Source organism: Cinclus cinclus, chromosome 2 (assembly GCF_963662255.1).
Source record: "Cinclus cinclus chromosome 2, bCinCin1.1, whole genome shotgun sequence".
Lineage (NCBI taxonomy): Eukaryota > Metazoa > Chordata > Aves > Passeriformes > Cinclidae > Cinclus > Cinclus cinclus.
The window spans coordinates 53,746,696-53,767,032 of record NC_085047.1 but is presented as its reverse complement, the minus strand read 5'-3'; the positions used below and the strand labels follow the sequence as shown (position 1 = coordinate 53,767,032).

The 20,337-nt window shown below is 38.4% G+C and overlaps 1 protein-coding gene across 2 annotated transcripts; it reads left to right on the top strand.

Moving 5' to 3' along the window:
- The first annotated feature begins 219 nt into the window (after positions 1–219).
- On the top strand, positions 220–19,287 carry PROSER1 (proline and serine rich 1). Of its 2 annotated transcripts, XM_062487653.1 has the most exons (14): positions 220–276; positions 3,351–3,416; positions 4,147–4,215; positions 4,670–4,764; positions 7,014–7,107; positions 7,569–7,679; positions 8,227–8,310; positions 9,249–9,327; positions 11,552–11,647; positions 11,769–11,813; positions 14,053–15,811; positions 16,393–16,540; positions 17,356–17,358; positions 17,855–19,287. In XM_062487653.1, the coding sequence occupies exons 1-14, from the start codon at positions 232–234 to the stop codon at positions 17,975–17,977; spliced, it is 2,817 nt and encodes a 938-aa protein (XP_062343637.1). In that variant the 5' UTR covers positions 220–231; the 3' UTR covers positions 17,978–19,287. The 2 variants fall into 2 exon arrangements, with proteins under 2 accessions (XP_062343637.1, XP_062343638.1); XM_062487654.1 differs by lacking the exon at positions 3,351–3,416.
- The last annotated feature ends 1,050 nt before the right edge of the window (positions 19,288–20,337 follow it).

Below are 20,337 nucleotides of genomic sequence, written 5' to 3'. Positions count from 1 at the left end.
CGGGCCGCTCCCGGAGGGCGCCTTTGTCTCCGTGTCTGCCACTGCAGAGGCGGCAGCGCTCCATCCCCAGGGCCGAGGACACCCACGGCCGCCTTCCGTGCCCGGCAGTTGTTTTTTATTATTTTTTTTTAAATCCTTTTTTTCCTGTATGCTCAAAGAGACTTAGGATTTTTTTATCACTAGTATTATTTCCTCCACTTCTAAGTGCCGGCATTGCGTTCAGTAATCAAGATGGATAAGAAATCATTTGAAACCGTGCTGGATGAAATTAGGAAGGTAAATTCTCGTTTTGTGTGTCAGTTTAATCCTCTGGTGATGGACTGTAGGACAAGGAGTAATGGCTACAAATTGAGAGGGGGAGGGACATTTAAATAAGATGACAAGATGATCTAGACAAGAAATTCTTTACTGTGGAGGTGATGAGGCAGTGGAACAGGTTGCCCAGGGAGGCTGTGGATGCCTCAATCCTGGCAGTGGTCAAGGCCACGTTGGATAAGGCCTTGGGCAACCCTGTCTGGTGGGAGATGTCCCTGCTCATAGCAGGGGTGGTTGGGACTGGATGATCTTGAGCCCTCATTTGAAATAAGCACCCGGATAAGGTTACTGCAGCATTTTCACTTTCAAGGATGATGAGGAAGAAAAACAAAGTAGCTGAGCATGTCTTTTTTAGGGGAAAGGGCTGTGTTTGCTTGGCCTGTCTGGAGTCAGTGTGAAGTAGTCACCTTTAAATACTGGTTTAGGAGGTAAAATGTACAGGTAGGACGTGAAAACACCGACAGCTGAGCTGCACTCGCTTGTCCTTGTTGGAAGTCCTGTCTCCCACAGCTCAGGAGTGTGCATATATGCCTTCTGCCTCTGGGATGTGAATCCTGTGTTTTGATGTGTGCTCTGAGCTGTGCTTCTCCTGTTTAAAAACTCTGAGCAAAAATCCTGTTGGTTGTGGGAAGCAGGGATACAAACCTGGGTTTCCTTGTGTGGCAGGGCTCTGGTTTCTCTCTGGACAGGGGCCTGCTTTTAACTGGAAAGCTCGAGGTTACTGGTTGACACGCTTCCCTGAGTGCTGGAAGGAGAAAAGGAGAGAGAAAAAATCAGAACCTTGGAGTTTAATGTTTCTTGTTTTGCTTGGGATGCAGAAGCCTGTGAGGATGTATGTTGTTGCAGATAAACAGGTTATTTAAGTGTCACACAGAACATTTTACCTGCAGAAGCTGTCTCGGTGTGACAATGAAGGGCTTGTTTCAAATGAGATTTGCTTGTGGCCGAATAGCGATCCATAGCATTTTTGTATTATGCAGAGTTTTTTTGTTCTGTTGGTTTGTCTAGGAGACATGAATTTCCTTATCTGGACTCGGGTACTGGAGTTGAGTTTCAGTTCAGTTCCTCTTTGGCATGAGGCAGTGATGGCTGCAATTGCAGTATTATTCTTTTATAAAGTATCGAGGTATAAAACCATACTGAGGTGTAAAACTGTTCAACAGAAGCCCCAGGGGTGTCTTCTTTATCACAATTACATTTGAGCATAAGGTTGTGGTCATAAAGTCTCCTTTATAAAACAGCTAAAAACATGACAGTTAATATATTTCAGGGTGTGGACTTCCCTCCCAACTTATGAATTTGTGTGGAAAATCTGGGAATCTCAAAAAATCAAGAAATGACTAGCACATGAATGCTTTCTTTGATGATTGATGGTGGGAGGGAGTAATGTTTCTGTTATATTACTGCAGTGCAGTCCTTCAGAATATGCTCTGTGATTACTAAAGTCTTCAGACAAAATGGTTTAGACATTTGATTTCAGGCAATTGTGTTTCCTCTGTGCTATCTGCCTGTATTCCAACTTGCTGTTGATCTAAGGATCAGTGGTGTGCTGTGTTAATAACAGTTCAGCTGTTGTGGTGTGACATTAATTATCCAAATGCTGTTTTTGTGTCTTTGTTGCTGTTTTTGTTTAGGCTTCATTTCTAGCTCTGAGGTAGAACCTTCTTTATTATGTGATTTACAAGTTTGTTGTGTTGGCATGTTCCATTTTCAGTCCTGCAGTTAGCAGGAACAATTATTTAAATGTCTTCATGTATAGCTTACTTCTGTTTTTCCCTGTATGAATGTACAAGCACTAGAAATATAAACTCTGGGGGTTTTGTTTGTTTGTTCCTTCCTTATAAATATGCATAGCAGTGCTTTCTATTTGTACTCTTGTTATAAAGTCATTCAGTTGTTTATTTAAGAAGGAAAAGTAACATTTGTTTCAGTAAAAAAAAAAAGACATACCCTTCTTTCTTCCAAAATGCATGAAGAGGAGGAAGGGATAGGAGAAAACATGAGCATGAAGACAGAAATTCATTCTCCCTTGTGACTTTAGTGTGTCTGGTAGTGTTTGTGTCTTAATGAGGTACAGAAAGGAAGAGGGCTGCCTCAAACGGTGTCCATGTGGGTTTCTGTGCACCTGTGCTACTTATTCACAGTCAGGCTGCTGTGTTGGAGACCTTCGTGTCTGTCTGCGTGGAGAGACAGGAACAAAAAAGCAAGGCATAGGGGTAGATTCTAGGAGGAAGATAGAAGTGAGTAAAGCTTAAGGTGGTTTGAAAATACACAAGATTTGTATTAGAAAAGGACTTAGAAATTATAGAAGAAAGGTGAATTCACCTGTTTGGGGCAGCTGTTAGCTGTCTTCTTTACATCTTGTAGCTGTCACAGAGGGCTGGGTACAGGGGAGGGAGGAAGTCCTGGCTGTTAGACAGCTCGCGTGGTTATCAACACAACTGTCTTGCCATAAAGTCTAAAGGCTGGTGCTGCATTAAAGCCCTGTGCAAGCAAAAGTTGTTTGTTTGGTATGACTGCATGTTAAAATTTGAGGAGTGTAGGGATAATGATAAAACAGTATCCATCTCTGGACCACGCTTTGTTTTGTATTTAATTCTGTCTGTATAGACTTATTATCCAATTTCTTCATAAATTCACTGAAAATACTTTGTCAGTGAGTTTAAGGGGCCATACAGATTGACTGACCAATCAACTGTATTATCTTGTTTAATTTAAAGTTGATGCAAATCATTGGAGCAAAAAGAAGACTGGTGATGTTCTCTCAGCACAGTTATAAGCAACAACAAAAAAGCAAAACAAAGTAAATTTAAAAATGAATATTTTTAAACAGAAGAATTAAATCACATCTTCCTGCTTTTCACTGTTCTCAGTTACCTAAGAAATATGCTGTTACTTTGAAATGCTGCAGTGTAATTGATACAAATGTCACTTTGTAGGGGTAGATTTTAGATTAATAGATTAGCAGATGGTTGTGCTCTAATTATACTTTTTGAGTCATTAATTATGCATCCTTTTTCTTCTATGTCTTTTAGGCTGTATTGACTGAGTACAAATTAAAAGCTATTGAATATGTTCATGGATACTTTTCCAGTGAACAGGTAAAGTCAACACTGTTAACAGGTTTAATGGGAGCTACTGTTTTTTTGTATTCAGTAATACAAACTGATTGTCTCCAGTCATGCTGAGGCTGATCATATTAGCTTTTCATATTTATTAACTGAGGTGATTTAATTCCTTATTATTGTATCAGCATGACACCTTTAAAAAGAGTTCCAAGTTGCTTTGTCATCAAAATCACTACATTTTCATTTTTATTGTGTCTGGAAAATGGTGTAAATTTTTCGTAATGGAATTTAGGATTGTTTTGCATGTATTGTCTAAATAGAGAAGTAGTAGTAATGTATAATATGATAATATGTAGATTTTCTTTTTCCTCTTTTTTTTTTCCTTCTGGCTTTTTTTTGTGTATGTTTGGGAATATGCTGTTTGGGATCCTGATTGTTGATAAGCTTTTCCAGAAATACTTGATTTTGTTTTTTTTTTAACTTATTTTAATACAGTGGTGTTATTATTCATATAGGCAAATATATTTTAAAATATTTTAAATATTTCCATAGAAAATCTTCATCTCATAAAATAGAATTTTTAGGTGCCTACTTAGAAATAAAAAGAAGGTTAGATACTGGTAGGCACCGATCGTCAGATGTCACAGACAAATGTTTTTTAGCAGTATACCAGTGTGCTACAAAAGTGGTAAGGTCATACTGATGCTGTTAGCATACATTTTTAATATGTCTGAAAGATTAAGTGAAGGCCTTACTGTTGCAGGTTGTTGAATTACTGAGATACTTCTCCTGGGCAGAACCACAGCTTAAGGCAATAAAGGCTTTACAACATGTAAGTTCTTGTGACATGATCTTGTGGAATAAATTTGCTTTCTTATTGTCATTTTAATTCTATGACACCTACTTTTCAACTGATGAGTCAATATACCCTTAAAAATTCTCAGTTTCTTTTTTTATCTCCTTCAGTGGTATCATGCTATGAAATGTCAAACTTCTAATTGGGGTATCTTTTCTGACTAAAGTGACTTCTACTTTCCTGTGTATCACAGGAAGAGATGTAACCCTTTAACTCTTGTTAAGTCTCCTGATTTCTTTGCTTTTGGTGAGTGCTTTTTGGAGCTGCTTTTTCATAATTTAGCATATAGAGTCTCCTTCCCAATGGAAGGGAGAAGCTATTAAAATTTTACTGAAATGCACCATATGAAGCTGTAACTGAATTGTATTCTGAGTTTAAAATACTTGTACTGCTTTATTTTATACACCCTTTTTTCTTTCTTTCTTATCAGAAAATAGTGGCAGTTCCAGCATCAAAAATGGTTAATATTCTCAACTGTTTCACATTCAGTAAAGATAAACTTATTGCCCTTGAAATCTTAGCTTCGTAAGTATCTCTTCTGCTGTGTTCCTTAAGTTATATTGGTTTTGCTCATGTTTGAGGATATAAAATTTTTAGATACTCCTAGAAGGAAGCACTGTGTCTGGTAAAGGTAAAGCACAAATCCATTACTGATGGTGCTGTTTAAAAGAATAATTAGAAGCAGGCTTTTTAGAAGTAGACATAAGACTGAGAAAACTTGGTTTGTGCTGTCTGGAATGAGTTGGGGTGACCTAATTGCAGCAGAACCTGAAGGGAGCCTCAAGAGATGTAGTGACATGACAAGGGGAATGGTTTCACACTGAAAGAGAGTAGGTTTAAAATGGATATTAGGAAAAAAATCTGTACTATGAGGGCAGTGAGGCACGGGCACAGGTTGCCCATAGAAGTTATGGGTGCCCCATCCCTGGAAGCATTCAAGGTCAGGCTGTATGGGACTCGGAGCAACCTGGTCTAGTAAAAGGTGCCTCTGCTCACCTGAAGGGGCTTTGTAGCTAGATGATATTTAAGGTGCTTCCAACCAATGATTCTATGATTGTGGAAAATTCCATGGTTCATTTGAGTCTTGCGCTTGCTGCTATTTGGGCTTCTGCCTGCTGGAAGACTGCCACTTTGATGGTGTTTTTACTGTGGTCTTCAAATGCTGTAGAGAACAAAGAGGGCCTTAAACTTATTTCTCTGCTCACTGAAATCTGGAAGACTTGAGAACAGGAAATTCTGGGAATTGGCCTTTTTTTTTTTTTTTTTTTTTAAAGTCCTCTAAATATTACATATGTAGAAATGAGTTAAGTAAATGGAACTCTCAAGCTGACAAATCTACTGCCTATAAAAAAATATAGGTATTCTAAATCTATATTTACAGAGAAAGTTGGGGTTTTCCTAGTGATCAGAGCTGCTTCAGAGGATCTATTAGACGTATTTAAAATGGAATTCTTCTGCTTGGTTCAAGGGGTTTGTTTTATAAAGTATTGTTCTTTTTTGGGTTGTCCGGGGGGGGGGGGTTTGCTTTAAGTGAAAAAATATCTATTTTTCTCTTCCCTGGGAAAGCTGTATTACAGCTTGCTTGAACTTCCTGGGGCATATAGATTCATGATAAAAATATCCGTAAAACAATTCAGACTGAGGATACAGACATGATTTTGCTTTTGGAGTTGAGCTTAAGGAAGCCAGGTCAGTGTTCCTAGTCTGTTTCAGACCAAAACAAAACAAAGTAACCAAAGGAAAGTTAGTGGTGCATGAGACTGACTCGTTACCTTCTTGTGATGGCACTGGAGCTCTTGGACTCCTCAGCTGATACACTTAAGCTGATGGGGAGGGAAAGCACAATAACTTCCTTAGCTGTTGAATTTCTACAATAAAAGAGCAGAGTAAGGGAGTCATGATTACAAATCCTAACCCAAATCTATGTTCTGCTTACTTCATTAATCAGTAATAGTGAACAAAGATGAAAGCTCATTCACATTTTAATCTTTGAGGTGTTTTTCATGTCTGCATTCGATGTTCTGCTGATTTAATTTCTATCTAATACCCCTATTGAGGAGTCCTCCTTTTTGGTGCTATATTTTATTTCCAGTAGTTTGGATGGCCTAGGTAATATTTGACTGAAAAGTGCTGGTAAAAAATTGGTCATAATTTTGAAAAAAGTGGGTAGAAGCAGGCATTGGTTTCCTTGTAGTCACATATTTTGTTCTCTGTGGTGTGACTAGTGTTGTTTTGGGGAGAAGAGAAAGGAGGAGTCTAGTTTGGAACTATGTGAAGGCTTTCACATCTCTCTTAAGTTCTAAGGCAGAGCTTAGGGAGATTTACCAGGAATTCTTTTTCATTCTGAAGCAAATTAGATGAAAACTTGTTTTTCTATCAGACTGGCAAGAAACAGTGGCAAATTGAGTAGCTGCTGTTTTTCTGTTGTGCTAGGAATTGTGTGTTAGTAGTAATTAAAGCTTTTTACTGAACTGCTGTGATGCAAAATTAGTATTTTCAACATAGTTCTTTTGCAATAAAGTTTAGCCATTGTCACCCATTGTTCTGTATTGATATTTAATTCTATACCATGTTGTACTTACAGGTGTCAAGTCCATATTTAAGCCTGAGATTTTTACTTCAATAATAATAAAAGCAATATGATCTGATCTCATTATGGTTTTTTTAATGTACTTTTCAGTAGTGGCTAACTAGGCATGGGTCACTTTTCAGTGGTGCATTATTTCAGCTTATGCAAATGGAATGGCAGTAATTGTCTGTCACTGTCTTTACAGCAACATTGTTGATGCTCAGAATTATCGCCTTATTGAAGATCTGTTCAGAATTAATATGTCAGAGAAGAAAAGATGCAGAAGAATTCTCGAACAGGTAATCAAGATAAATATCCTTGGTTCTGTTAGGATTCTGTTTGCATCCTTGTGGTCATTATGGGGGTAGGGCTTAGCATAAGGACTTCTGGGAGCTACTGGTGTAAGACAAGCTGAAACAAGCAACTGCAAAAAAGGTAAGAGCATGTACAACAAAAGGAGAAGTTTTTGTCAGGCATTAGGAACATATGGAAAAAGGGACACAGAATTACAACTACTGCTGGAAGAAACAGTTTGTGTTTGTTCTAGAGAGCGCCAAGTGCTTAAGGCTAAGTTCAATATAAGCAGAGGTGGACTCTGGGAGAAGTTTGCACTGTCTGGATTATTTGGAGTAAGACTTGAGACACAGACTTCAATTGTTCTGTATCGGTTGATTCATGCAGTCCAAATGTCATTAAATAGTAACTAGTTTCTTTAGAACATTGAATTTGATAGAAAATAATACTCTTGATTATTTTGCAGGCTTCAAAAACAGGTTGTAAGGCTCCTCATGCTATGATATCATCCTGTGGCATGATTCCTGGCAATCCTTATCCCAAGGGCAAACCAAGCCGCATAAACGGAATTTTTCCAGTAAGCATAATCCTATGCTTTTGCTTTTCACAAATGAACCCTTGATTTAAGATTCATTGTAGTATAACCAAGCCCAGAATTCATATACATGGAAGGAGTGGAATCAAAACTAAAGTGTGTTTGTTGGGTGGGTTTGTTTATTTTATCCCATTCCAGATTTATAGGGAATTGCATTGCATTGGTTTTATTTGCCCATTCTTTCTATGCTGCTTTAGATAAAGATTACTTCATAAATAAGACATTGTTCATATCAGGAAAACACTGTAAACTCCAGCAGTATTTGGCAGAATCAGTAGGGGTGTCAAGAGGCTTCCTGGTAGGTTGATAAGTTGGCCTAATAGAGTCACGACAGTACTACTGCTAATCTTAGTGTGGCTCTTAAGCATGTTAAGCATTTCCTGTAAACACTTAAGGGACAGCAAAACATGGGTACTTTCAGAATGTTCAAAAACTCAAGTGTAGTTCAGAAAAAAAAGAACATATGGCAAAATTGCACAGCAAGGTTTGCTTCTAAATTAATGCTTGGTTTAATTTTCGTTTGTTTCAGGGAACTCCTATCAAAAAGGACACAGAAGAATGTACTAATGAAGGAAAGGGAATAGCAGCCCGTATACTTGGACCATCCAAACCAGTATGTCTAAAAAATTAATAAGTAAATGAAACTTCAAAAAACTCGGAAACAACCACCACCCAACTCAACAAGGCTTTGTTATAAAATGCTGTTATGTTCCAAAATGACTGTAGAGCAGAAATTTAATTAAAGCTAAACTTCTGTAATGAATATGAGCTAGTATTTTCTTTTTATTTAACTTGAAAAAGTTCTAGTTTTTATCTGTAGAGGGGGAGGATTCTGTACTGGATATAATTGATGTGCATTTGAAGGCAAGAATTTAACTTACAGTAGCAGAGGAAAACTAAAAGCATTTTTTGTAGTCCATCATGAGCTACTCTGTAAGGATTTCTCACATGAACACAGAAAATGCCTCCATCTTTGACACTTGAGTTATAGCAGTGCCTTAGAAAGAGGTTCTTGTTTCTTGACAGCATACCTGATGTGCATTTCAAAATTTTTAAGCATGTGGGACAAACTTCCTGCTACTACTTTGTGAACCTGTTACTACTTTGAATTATTGTCCAAATGTTTCATTATCACTCTTATTATGAGATGTTTCCCACAAAGCTGTATTATTTTAAAGGCATAGATATCTTCAGAAATATTTGCTAGTTTTCAATGTGCTAAACCTTTAAAATGAGAAATCATTCCAAGACTGCAGAGTGTGAGAACTACAAGGCAGAAAGGAGTTCCCTTTCCCTCTTGTGCTCAGTTTTCTATTAAAATTTAAAGGTATACTAGTGATGTTTCACTTTTTTTTGGAAAGAGTGAAATACTTGCAGTCACTGTGGAAATTATGAAAAAATTTCATATCACATATATATGCAGTGAAGAATGCCTGTCTGTAGTAGTATCTGAATGTTAGCTTTTTGTTTGAGAAACATTAGGTAATGTTTTCACTATTGCTTTTTCCATTCTTTTCTTTTTTTTTGTTTGTTTGTTTTTTGTTTATGTAGGCCCCATCAACGTACAATCCACACAAACCAGTTCCATACCCCATCCCACCATGTCGGCCACATGCAACTATTGCACCAAGTAAGGTTTCTATGTGTTCTAGCTTGATGCTGTTGTTCATGTGCTTGCCTTTTAAGTAATGTGTCAAGTGTTGGTTTCTCTGACCATGGTCATATCTGAAATTGGCTTCTGCTCCCTGAGCATGCTCTGGATACTGGTTTCTACCTTTTCTTTCATGACAGCAGAATTGATAAAAAGAAGAATATACTGATTTCTTTTTCCAACATCCATAAGAAAAATTCACAAACCTGTTCTGATGACAAAATATTGAAATTACAGAAGGCATTGTTAGACAAGACAAGGGCTTTGGCTTTGTTGTAACTTTGGCCAAGGCTTGGGCTTGGGCTTTGGCTTGGCAAGTCTGACTTGCTACTCTAGAGCCCAACTTGGGATATGGTCAGCCACAGCCCTGAATTGGGTGGGACTATGTAAGAGCTTGCTGAAGGGCTGTGGCTGTAATCTGTTTCTCAGCTGCCTTCAGCTTTACCTTCTCTCCATCATAATGGAGAGTAAACAGTTTCTTAAAATAAATGTAGATTTCAGTCTCAGAAGGGAAGTAGTGATTGCCTTTTCCTGCCATTGCTCTCTTTCTAGCCTAGTGGCTTAGGTAAGATTGAGCCTTTATTCATAGGCTCTTCTCTTTTCTCTGCTGCATCAATTCTTAGACTCAAGACATTTTTGTAAGGGAGCAAGGCAATTGCCCTTTTTTCTTTTTTTTTGAAGAAATCTTAGAATATTTAAAGAAGTCAGATTCAGGTCTGGCAGCTGAAAGCATTTTTGCATCTTGAAATTCTGTACTGCAAAACAAGAACTTTTCTGGTTAGGACACTTGCTTTTCACTGATGTTGGGAATTTCATGGAGTTCATAAGAAAGTGAAGCAGAGCTCCTAGCAAGCATGCTGAAGGCTGAGTCATCTAATCAACTTGATGTCTGCAAGTCTTTTTATAGCCATTTTAGAAAAATGGGCACTACTAGTGGCTAAACTAAGACTGATTGATTATTTATGCCCAGGAAATTACTTGTTCCTAAGAAACTGTACAGGAAACTTGCAGACTAACTCAAATTTACATTGAATAAATCCTATCCAAAGTATCTTAAAGCACAAAATTTGGCCTGTGGCAGGATAGAAATATTAGTACAGTTTTAGGATATGAAAGTGCTTCTGAGGTTTCAGGTCCTTACTAGACTGTAATATGTTTTTTAAGAAAGTTCTTGTGACTACAGAACTCATAACTGGTGAAATTATATGTGTGTGTGTATGTGTATGTGTTTAATGAGATTGCAGATGCTGACCTGAAACTATTGAATGTAGTTGTTTTCAGTCAGTGGTTAGAACAATGAATTGTTTTCTGCCTCTTGAACATTTCCTTCCTGAGTGATGCAGTGATTGTTAGTTGCTTTTCTGATTTTCGGGCAAGAGTTGTTGTGTAAGAAATCTTAACGTCAGGTGGAATTACTTTGAAAGTATGAAATCAGAAATATGACAAATTAGTGCACTTTGAGTATTGTTCAAGTGCTGCCTTTTCCTGTGAAGCCAACGTTCTTAAGTTCTTAAACTATTAATTCAGGCCACTGTGAAATGTGTTTGTGTTCCTGCAATTTAAATTCAGATATGTTTCATCAGAACTGTATACCACAGCAATACAACAGTTCGAGTTGCTTCAAAAAATAACAGGGGAAAAAAGGTATATTTAATCTATTAATTGAGGTGATAATTTTGTATTAAAATACTTTGCTAACCCGCTTGAATTTCTTAACATTTAAAGAACTATTGAAGTATTTGAGAAGGGAGGTTTTTCTCAGAATTTTCTGGTGGTGTTAAAGGGTCATGGTTACTGATCTGTGTTTGGTTCCTTTGTTTAACTGGCTTTAATGTTGAAGAAGGAGTTGCAACAGCCTTTAAATTTGGAATAGGACAGGAACCAATGATGCTGCAGACACTCTTTATCACTCCTTCCCTTTGAGTTTTTTTCAGGCAAAATGGAACTGAAAGGAATTGACCTGACTTTTTCAGACTCTCTTAAGAGAATTGCCCTTAGTAAAATTTGGATCACAATGCATGCCAGTTCAGGCAGACTTTGGCAAAAGCCAACATCCATCCTGGATAATTGACGGGTCTAGCTTTTTGATGAAGGAATGCCTTACAGTCTTGAAAATGTTCTTTTAAAGGAGAAGATGCTTACTGGTTTATATAGATACAGGTTCTTCTGACAATAGGAATGTGTATTGCCTTTGTTATTTTAGGTGCTTACAACAATGCAGGCTTAGTTCCAATGGCCAATGTCATAGCTCCAGGCTTACCAGCTCCTCCACCATACACTGCTAATCAAGTGGTATCAGGTAAAGCATGCATATCTTTAAAAATATTCATGCTGTTTTTCCTGGTTCATTGCTGGGAGGGGATCATTCACTGCTGGAGTTTCATTTGCCTTTCAATAATAAGCTGCTGTTCTCTGTTTAGAAAATGAGGACCTTTCCAGCCAGACTAAACCTTCCCAAAATCAAGGTAAATCAAAAATCCACAGGGGAATTTTTTTGTGTTGTTTGTATCTTTGTTATTTGTTCGGAAAATGTTAACGACTTGTTTAGCGGGATCTTCATAAGCTTTTAAGTATGCAGTACTAAGTAGTGGTATAGCATCTCTTGAGAGTAGAGGGGAAAAAAACCATCAGACATTTGTACTTAGAAGCATCGAAACATTAAAATTCATTCTTTTGTGTTAGCTTATCAAAGTTTTTTATATTCTTCACTGTATGTGAGAAATCATGCTAAATCAGAGTACTCTTTGCAATGTCATGCACTTAAATACTTCAGTAAATCTTTGCAGTTTTTGAAACTCTATACATCTATTGGAAAACTCGTTGACATTTTAATTTCATAGATCAGTTGCAATAAGAAGGTAGGAATGCAACAGAAATGTAGAGATTTTTGAATGTCTTATCCCAGAGTGTTAGATCCAATTATGTCTACCTGCACTGTTGTCTTACCCTGTAAGGTCCTATTCTTTTTACCAAGACAGTTTTGCATTTTATATTGTTTTTATTTGTGTGGTGCTTTTTACACTTAGTATAAAGCATGATAATAAATCCTATTAGGAACTACTTATAGAAAGGATTTGATAACACTGTTAGATTTGACAAATACAAACGGAGAACTTAGTAACCATGGAGTCAAACATATTAACAAATACTGCAAAGAGATAAAATGACTGTGATAAGTTTAGCTACTGTAAATATTCCTAGGGACAAAAAAAAAAAGTTTTTGTCTTTTCTATGTCCAGGGATGGTTCTACAGAAGTGTTTTGAAGAATCACTACATTCTTATATACCCCTCTTTAAGTGTGCATGTAATTTTACCAAGTTAGTTCATACAGCTAAATGAATACGGTGTAAGGAATGAAATATTCTTAGGAAGAGAAATTCAGCAACAACTCTGGGTTCTGTACGGCTGTATTTCATTAGTGATTGTCTTGGCTGTAACAGAGCAGAAATTACTATTTCTGTCTTGGAAATAGAATGAGAAAAGAACAAAATACAGAGCTGGACAGTCTGGGTGTTTTTGAAAAGAGTGTGTCAAAGGAAATAGTTGGTTTTTTTAAGAATTGCTCATTTTAGAGTTTCAACATACACAAAATGGGAGTTTGTCATATTAACTTGGGTCTAAGATTTTAAGAATAATTTTCTGGATTTGTGTGTAGAATTATATGCAGAAATCAGGCAAGAGAGACATGTAGGCTACTAGAGAGTTATGGGTGGTGAGTTTGACTGGTTGGATGAGTGTCTTGCTTACATTTGAACAGATTATTCCAAAAGTAAAATGAAGCACAAGGGTTGTTTGAGAGGAATTATTTATTAACATATTCATGTTCCACAGGAAACTAGAGGCAGGCATACCAAGATTCTTGACATGCCAGTGTTTATAAATGCAGCTCCTTTCCATTAACCTCCACCTCCCCATTCACAGTGTGCCTGCCTGTTTTCCTGCAGCTTGACTGATGGCTCTAACTTACTTTGTAGGATTGACACAAGCTGATACTTTTAGTGGCAGGTGCTTGCCTTTATTGCAGACACCTGACTAAAGACTCCTATAAATACTTGTTGATAAAGTCAAGCACCAATGTTAGTTTAATACTGTAGTGTGATACATGAATTTAAAAGTGTACCTTCTTAGAATCAAAATCTGAAGGAAGCACAGTGAAGAGAATGACCTGATTTTGAAGGAAAGAAAACTACCAGCACCTGAAATCAGCTTTCTGCAGTTGTTGACTAAACTTCTCTGAAATCATGATACATTGAATTAACTGGTTCTGAAGGAAATTCTGACCTTCAGTGAGAGTGGATGCAGAGGAGCCCAGGTGATCTGATGCTGATGGAATATTAGATCTGGTTTGGGTACTGCCAAGTGCTAGGGACCAGAGGGAGGGTGTTTACCTGTATCACTTAGATGTTCTTACAGAGTGTATTTGAGTTTCTAACTGTTTTGCATGAGATCATGAAGAGATAGCAGGTGTCAGAGTGTTTTAAAAAGGAGTGTTAGCCCATATGGTGTACAATTTGTGTGATGTGTTTGTGTGTACCTTTTTGGTTTATTTTCATAGGCCCCACTGTTCATTGTTTATATGTAGACATTGTGTGTTAACTATTGCCTGCGTATCATATTTTAAAATGCTGTATAAAATGTTTTTGTGTTGATTTCAAACATTTCTGACAGTTTCAAGTATTCTTACTGGTTTTGTTTCTTTGCAGCTTTTTCTGCACAAGCGAATCAGCTCTTTACTCCTCATGGTTCTAATCCTTCAACACCTGCTGCTACTCCAGTCCCTACCCCATCACCTGTCAAGGCAATAAGCCATCCATTAGCACCTGCAACTCCACTCATCTCTGGGATGAACATGTCTGCCCCTGTCCTTCCTGTTTTCGCAGGACAGGTCTCCTCTTCCATCCATACATCTCAGCCATCCACCCCAACCCCTACTGTCATCAAATCCCTCTCATTGCCTGGTGTTCCTGTCACATCTGTTCACAGTGCAACCTCTACCCCTATCCCCTCAGTTTTTTCTGGGCTGGCTTCTATCCCTGCTGCTATGCCCACTCCGCAAGGTTCTTCCACTCCATGTGCCACACCTGCACCCACTGAAGCTTTTGCATCTGCTGCTACACCATTTGCTGGCCTCCCCTTCTCTGCAACCTCTTCAGTTGCTTCTGCTAATAATCCTGCTCCACTGTCATCAGTCTTTGCTGGCCTCCCTTTGTCCTTGCCACCCAATGCCCAAGGGATTTCTAGTCCTGTTCCATCTACGATTGCTAATTCTCCTGCTGCTACCGTTCCTGGCTCGCTTAGCTTGCCTAACCCAATTTTGTCTGTCTTAAAGGGATTTCTGACATCAAATGACACTTCATTAATCAATTCATCTGCTTTACCTTCTGCTGTGACAAGTGAGCTTGCTTCTTTATCTGCTCTTGCTAATCAAAACTCTGACCCTCCCACTTCCTCTGTCAACAAATGTTTCACTCCATCAGCCACCCCCAACACACAGCGTTCCTCCACACCTGGGCTGGCTATTTTTCCAGGTCTTCCATCCCCATCTGTAGCCAATTCGAGTTCCACTCCCCCCACATTGCCTGCACAGTCACCTCTAACCACTTCACCATCGATTATGCCAGTCAACTGTGGCTCATCAGCCTCCCTCTTGCATGGCACAAGTCCTACTAATCCCGACCAGCAGCTCTCATCAGCCCCAGTTGCCACAAGTATCCCAGTTCTGGTCAAAACAGAACCCATGAGTCCTACCCTGTCGGCCTTCAAAGGCCCTTCTCATTCAGCCAGCCCTTCTCATGGCACTCTAGGACTGTCAGGGCTCGGGCGTGCTTACACCTCAGCAGCTTCGGTGCCCGTCAGCTTACCCAGTTCCCTGAATCCAGCACTGTCAGGGCTCTCCTCTTTGAGTGCTCCACTGAACAACTCCAGTTCTCTGGCTTCCATTTCCCTCGCCCCACATGGCTCCTCTGCCCCCATTGCTCCCGTGTTCAATGGGCTTCCACCTTTCACGTCTCTAACCAGTAACTTTGCTTTTACTGGTAACCCGGCGCTGACCCCGCCCGTCACTCTCCCAGGCTCTCTGTTGGCCACTGTGGCTACAAGCGCTTCGGCCGTGTCCGCCCCCCATGTCAGTTCCACCGCTGCCGTACTCTCAGGACTCGCCTCCGCAGCAGTCTCCGCTCCACCCTTCTCACTTAACTTGTCCAGTGCTGTCCCTTCCCTTTTTTCCGTTGCCCAGGGACCTCTGGGATCATCAAACCCATCCTTCCCTGGTTTTCCTGTCTCTAACACACCCTCTGTCACTCCTGCTCTCCCTTCTTTCCCTGGCCTCCAGGCATCTTCTGCAGTAGCAGCAGTTGCACCGTTGCCAGCAGCTGCCACAGCCCCATCTCCAGCTCCGGTCCTGCCAGGGTTTGCCTCGGCCTTTAGCTCAAACTTCAACTCTGCACTTGTGGCACAGGCTGGGTATGTTACTGTTTCTGAAGGAGGTCAGAACTATTTCTCTGGAACAAAACACTGATTTTATTCTAGGTGTGTAGACAATACTTTCACTCGTAGTTACTAATTGCAGATGATTTTTAAACCTGGCTCGCTACTAGATTTCCACTTGTCTTTAGAAGGGTAGTGGCTAAATAGGTTGGTCTCAATAGTCCCTGTCACAACAGTCTAATCCAGTGAGGTGCTCAGTGATTTTATTTCCCAGATGATGATACTTGGCACCTCCTAGGTTTTTACAAGAATGGATTCCACTTGGGCATCCATTGACACACACAGGTAATAGCAGACAATATCATTTAAGGAAGTAGTCAGCATAAATTCTTGTCTGTGAAGTTTTTTGTGTGTTCCAGATAATCTTGGTGCATGTATGTATGAATAATTTTTAGGTGGATAAAGACTGGACTTCAGTTTGGGAATTCTGGCCTTTATGAGATTTAGAAAAATAACTGCTTTTGTAATTTAAGTAGACTTAAGCTTATAGAGAGGGAAACAGAATAAAACATGGTGCAGATGTTCCTAATAATAACCTCATTTTGACCTTCTTTCAGCTTGACTTCTGGACTACAGACACCAGGAAATGCAGTTTTTCCTGGTCTTTTATCTCTCCCTGGTATCCCTGGCTTTCCCCAAAGTGCCACACAATCTTCCTTACAGGAATTGCAGCAGAGTGCAGCTGCACAGTCAGCACTACTACAGGTAATGTGCCTATTTGTTAATACTGTTCTGCTTCCAGTGAACTCCTGAGAATGTACTTGCTTGTTAACTCCTTGGGATTAGTTTTAAGTTAGTAAATGATTAAAGCTCCTAAATTGTGTGAGAGTTGATTACAAGGATGATGATAAAAAAAAAACTTGTACTAACTTCTTACTCAAGGCCAGTGTACAATGCTTCATAAGTGGGATTAAAACATCTAAAACTCTTTGCAAAATGGAGAGAAGTAAAAGAAAAGGTAATGCAAATTAATTTATTTGCTGGGTTTGTGTTAAATCTAATGAGCTGACCATACCATTGCAAAGTTTGTGATCAGTTCCAGTCTGACATTTGAGTAACTTAGAGATTTCTGTGGACTGTTTGTCGTGAGTTATGTGCCTCTGCACATGTAATCAGGTTGTCTTGAATTTGTGTCTTTGTGATTGTGCCCTTCTCTTGATAGTTCCCACAAATAGAATTGTAATATAAGCTTGAAGTGGTTTTGGGTAATGTGTAATTTCATCATTTCTTGTCTATGAAACAGCTTGTTTCACCCATCAACCTACATAAGTTAACTGAAAATATCATCACACTTTGTGTTTATATATTTAGCTTGTCTTTTGTTAAAAACAGCCTTTGTACAGATTCTTGTAAGAAATTTGTCCTTCTCTACATAATACCAAAAGAGAGCTGAATGTCTTGACTTAATGTTTTCTTTCTTCTGTGACACATCAGTTTTTGAAATGGAGCCTGTGTCTAAGTACTGTTTAGAGTGCAGCATATTGTCAGATATCTTCTGAATATCAGGGGTTTGGAAGAAGCAAGTTACTTCATCTAGGCCGTGCTGCTTTTGCAGCTCAGGAATCTGTTTGTTCTGTAGAAATATATGCAGATTGCATTGAGGGAATATAATTGTTCTTATTTATAAGATCCAGTCACTAAAATTAACACTTATTTACTTGAGCGATGAAGAGAAGGAAAGTTCAGTCACTAAAATATTGCATCTCCTGATTGAGCTATGCCTTCCAAATCAGCTGGTGCTTACTTCACTGGAAAGTAAATGCCATTAACTCTTCTTTGTTTTTCCCCTTAATCCAACTGCTTTTTTCACTCTCTGGTATTTCAGAGCAATAGTTGCACTACAGTTTAACATCTTTGTATAGATGCCTTGCTTATCTCTATTCTTTGCACACTTCAGATTATAATCCATTTGTTTTGGTTTGAGTAGGACTGGTATTGTGGCTGAATTTTTGCTTTATTTAGATTTTTGTTGCCTTGTTTTTATCAGTGTTGTATCCTAACTTCTTATCTTCCTTAAAGGCGCATTCTGCTTCTGCTCTGGAGAACTATACAGCTCAGCCTGAAGGTTTTGCTAACTATCCATCAACACCAGGAACACCATTTTCATTGCAGACAAGTCTGCCCCAGAGTGGATGGCAGTAAATACCAGGCATTTCTAAAGACTGCTGTGTTTGCTTGACAGAGCCTGATCCTATTCACTTTAAAGGCTGTCTCTGCGATAGTGGGAGCATGGTCTGAGTTGGGGAAGGAAAGGGAAAACATGAGGGTAAAATGTTTCCAGGAGGCTGTGTTGGATGTCAACCTTAATTTTTGAATTGCTTTCTATTTGATTCAGGGTCTGATCCTGTGAATTGCTGAGCATCCTTGACTCTCCTTTAATTTTAAGAGGTCAAGATGTGGTATCTTACAGGATTAGGAACAATCAAACAGATGCTTGTGTAAATAGGGCAGTTGACTGTCAAACTGAATAGGGAGACCAAGTATACTTAATAGTGTAAAGAAGCACCTATCCTTCTGTTATGTTTTGTATGGTATATGTGGTTAATATAGACTGAGATCTAGACTGAAACTAGATAATTAAAACTGTAGACGACCTTTTGCCTAGATGCACACTTCTTGCGTGTGCACAAGTCAAGGTCAGTTTATGGTTTTTCAGATTTTTTTTTTTTTCCTATGTATGAGGATCTCCTGTTAGCATCAGCAGTATGTTAAGGGGAGGGTAGGTCAGAGGTGTGTGGGGGTTTTCTTATGCTTCGAATATTGTCATGGGCTGCTGAATTGAGTACTCCTTCATCTGAACAAGAAAGCTAGGAAGTGATGCAGTACTGTATTTGGGTAGAAGTGGATTATGTTTGCTGGAGTATGGTTTAGCTAGCTGAGAATATGTCTTTCCAAAGTACATAAAAAAACTTCCCTCTATAATAATGTTTCATAATATTCTCCTTGCCCCCAGCACCCTTCTGAATGAGATAATTGTCCTGTGATAGGCTGCCTATCTGGCACTTTTGACTGCAGACTTATGTGAATGTTTACAGACATGGGCCAAGTTCTTCTCTCCCTTATAATCATAAACAAACTGGTTGTCTATATGCTTTTCAGCTATAAACTACAACTTGATGGTGCTTATCTTGTCCTGTGAATATAAGTGGGAGCAGAATTTGGACCATGGATTTTTTTAGTATTTTTTCCTTGGAAAACGTACATGATTTTAAAGGCATATAGCTAAATTAACTGTTACAATGCAGCATATAGAAAGGTCTTGCTTTGTTAGTGAAATTGAGTTGTGCACTCTTCTAATAATGTTAGTATCTGTGGCAATGTGTAACACATCATTGAATATCATCTGTTTAAGAAAGGCTCTTGATCATGGTCTAGAGACAATAGAGGTGAATGATATTCAATCATGTGATTAAATTAAAATGTAGAGATACTACACTGTAGAAATGTTCTGCACCTAGAGTTTTACTTTTTTAAAGATTGAGTCTGCTGGGAAATGTTGCTAATGTATTTTCTTTCAAGATGTGAACAAACTTTTTTAGAACATTAATGGAAATTGCTGTATTGGTTTTTAACATAATTTTTTAAAATAAAAAGTTTACAGTCATGGCAAAAAGGCTTTGCTGACTATTTGCATATTCACCTAAAATATGAATGAATAAACTTGTTTTTACTAAGATACTTCTACTGATTGATTTTGCTTATGCTGTTTCTTTTTGATGCAGAATTCTGTCCAAAATTATGAAATTGACTTCCTAAGGAGTGACATTAGAAATATCCTATTTATTTTTTAGATTAAAATCTTAAATTCTTTGACATTTTAATAATCAAACTTACATATTATGTTAAATCTAAAAAACCCTATTGTGTTCTTACATTTTTTTATTTTGTGTAACCAGGTAAAATCTCATGATTCTCTACTCTGAACTGCTCTTAAAATTGGTATCTTTGATAATGACATCTTGATTTAAGAAATTTGTGGAAGAGTTCTCTACCATATTACATTTTACACTGCTTTGTCATTCTCTCCATAACTTGTTTGTAGATTTTCAGATCAGTTGGAGAAAGTAAAGATACAGGTATCTTATCAAGAGCAAATTGGCTTTTCTCCTCTAGATGTGAGTCTAAAGCAGTTCCAAGTCAGCATTTTTGTAACCTTACTGAGGTGCTGAGTCTGATATGCTATTTTAATCCTGGTTTCCCTATCAAGCAGTGGAAGTTTGAACTAGTCAACCTGTAGCCAAAAATAAGTAATACTGTTTTGTCACAAAGCAAGCACTTTGTGCCTCTGTTTCTAAAAGTATCTGTTGAATGGTCATGGGCTATGGGGTCCCTGTTTGAGCACTGGACAACTCAGAGATGGCGAAGAGACTCAATCCTTGTTTCTCCAAATGAAAACAGGTGAGAAGTAGTGAAATCCACTTCACTGAATGCTCTTCTCCTGAAGCAATGTAGTTACTGGGTGGTATCCAGCCACTTAACCAGAGAAGAGTGTTTTATGCTCC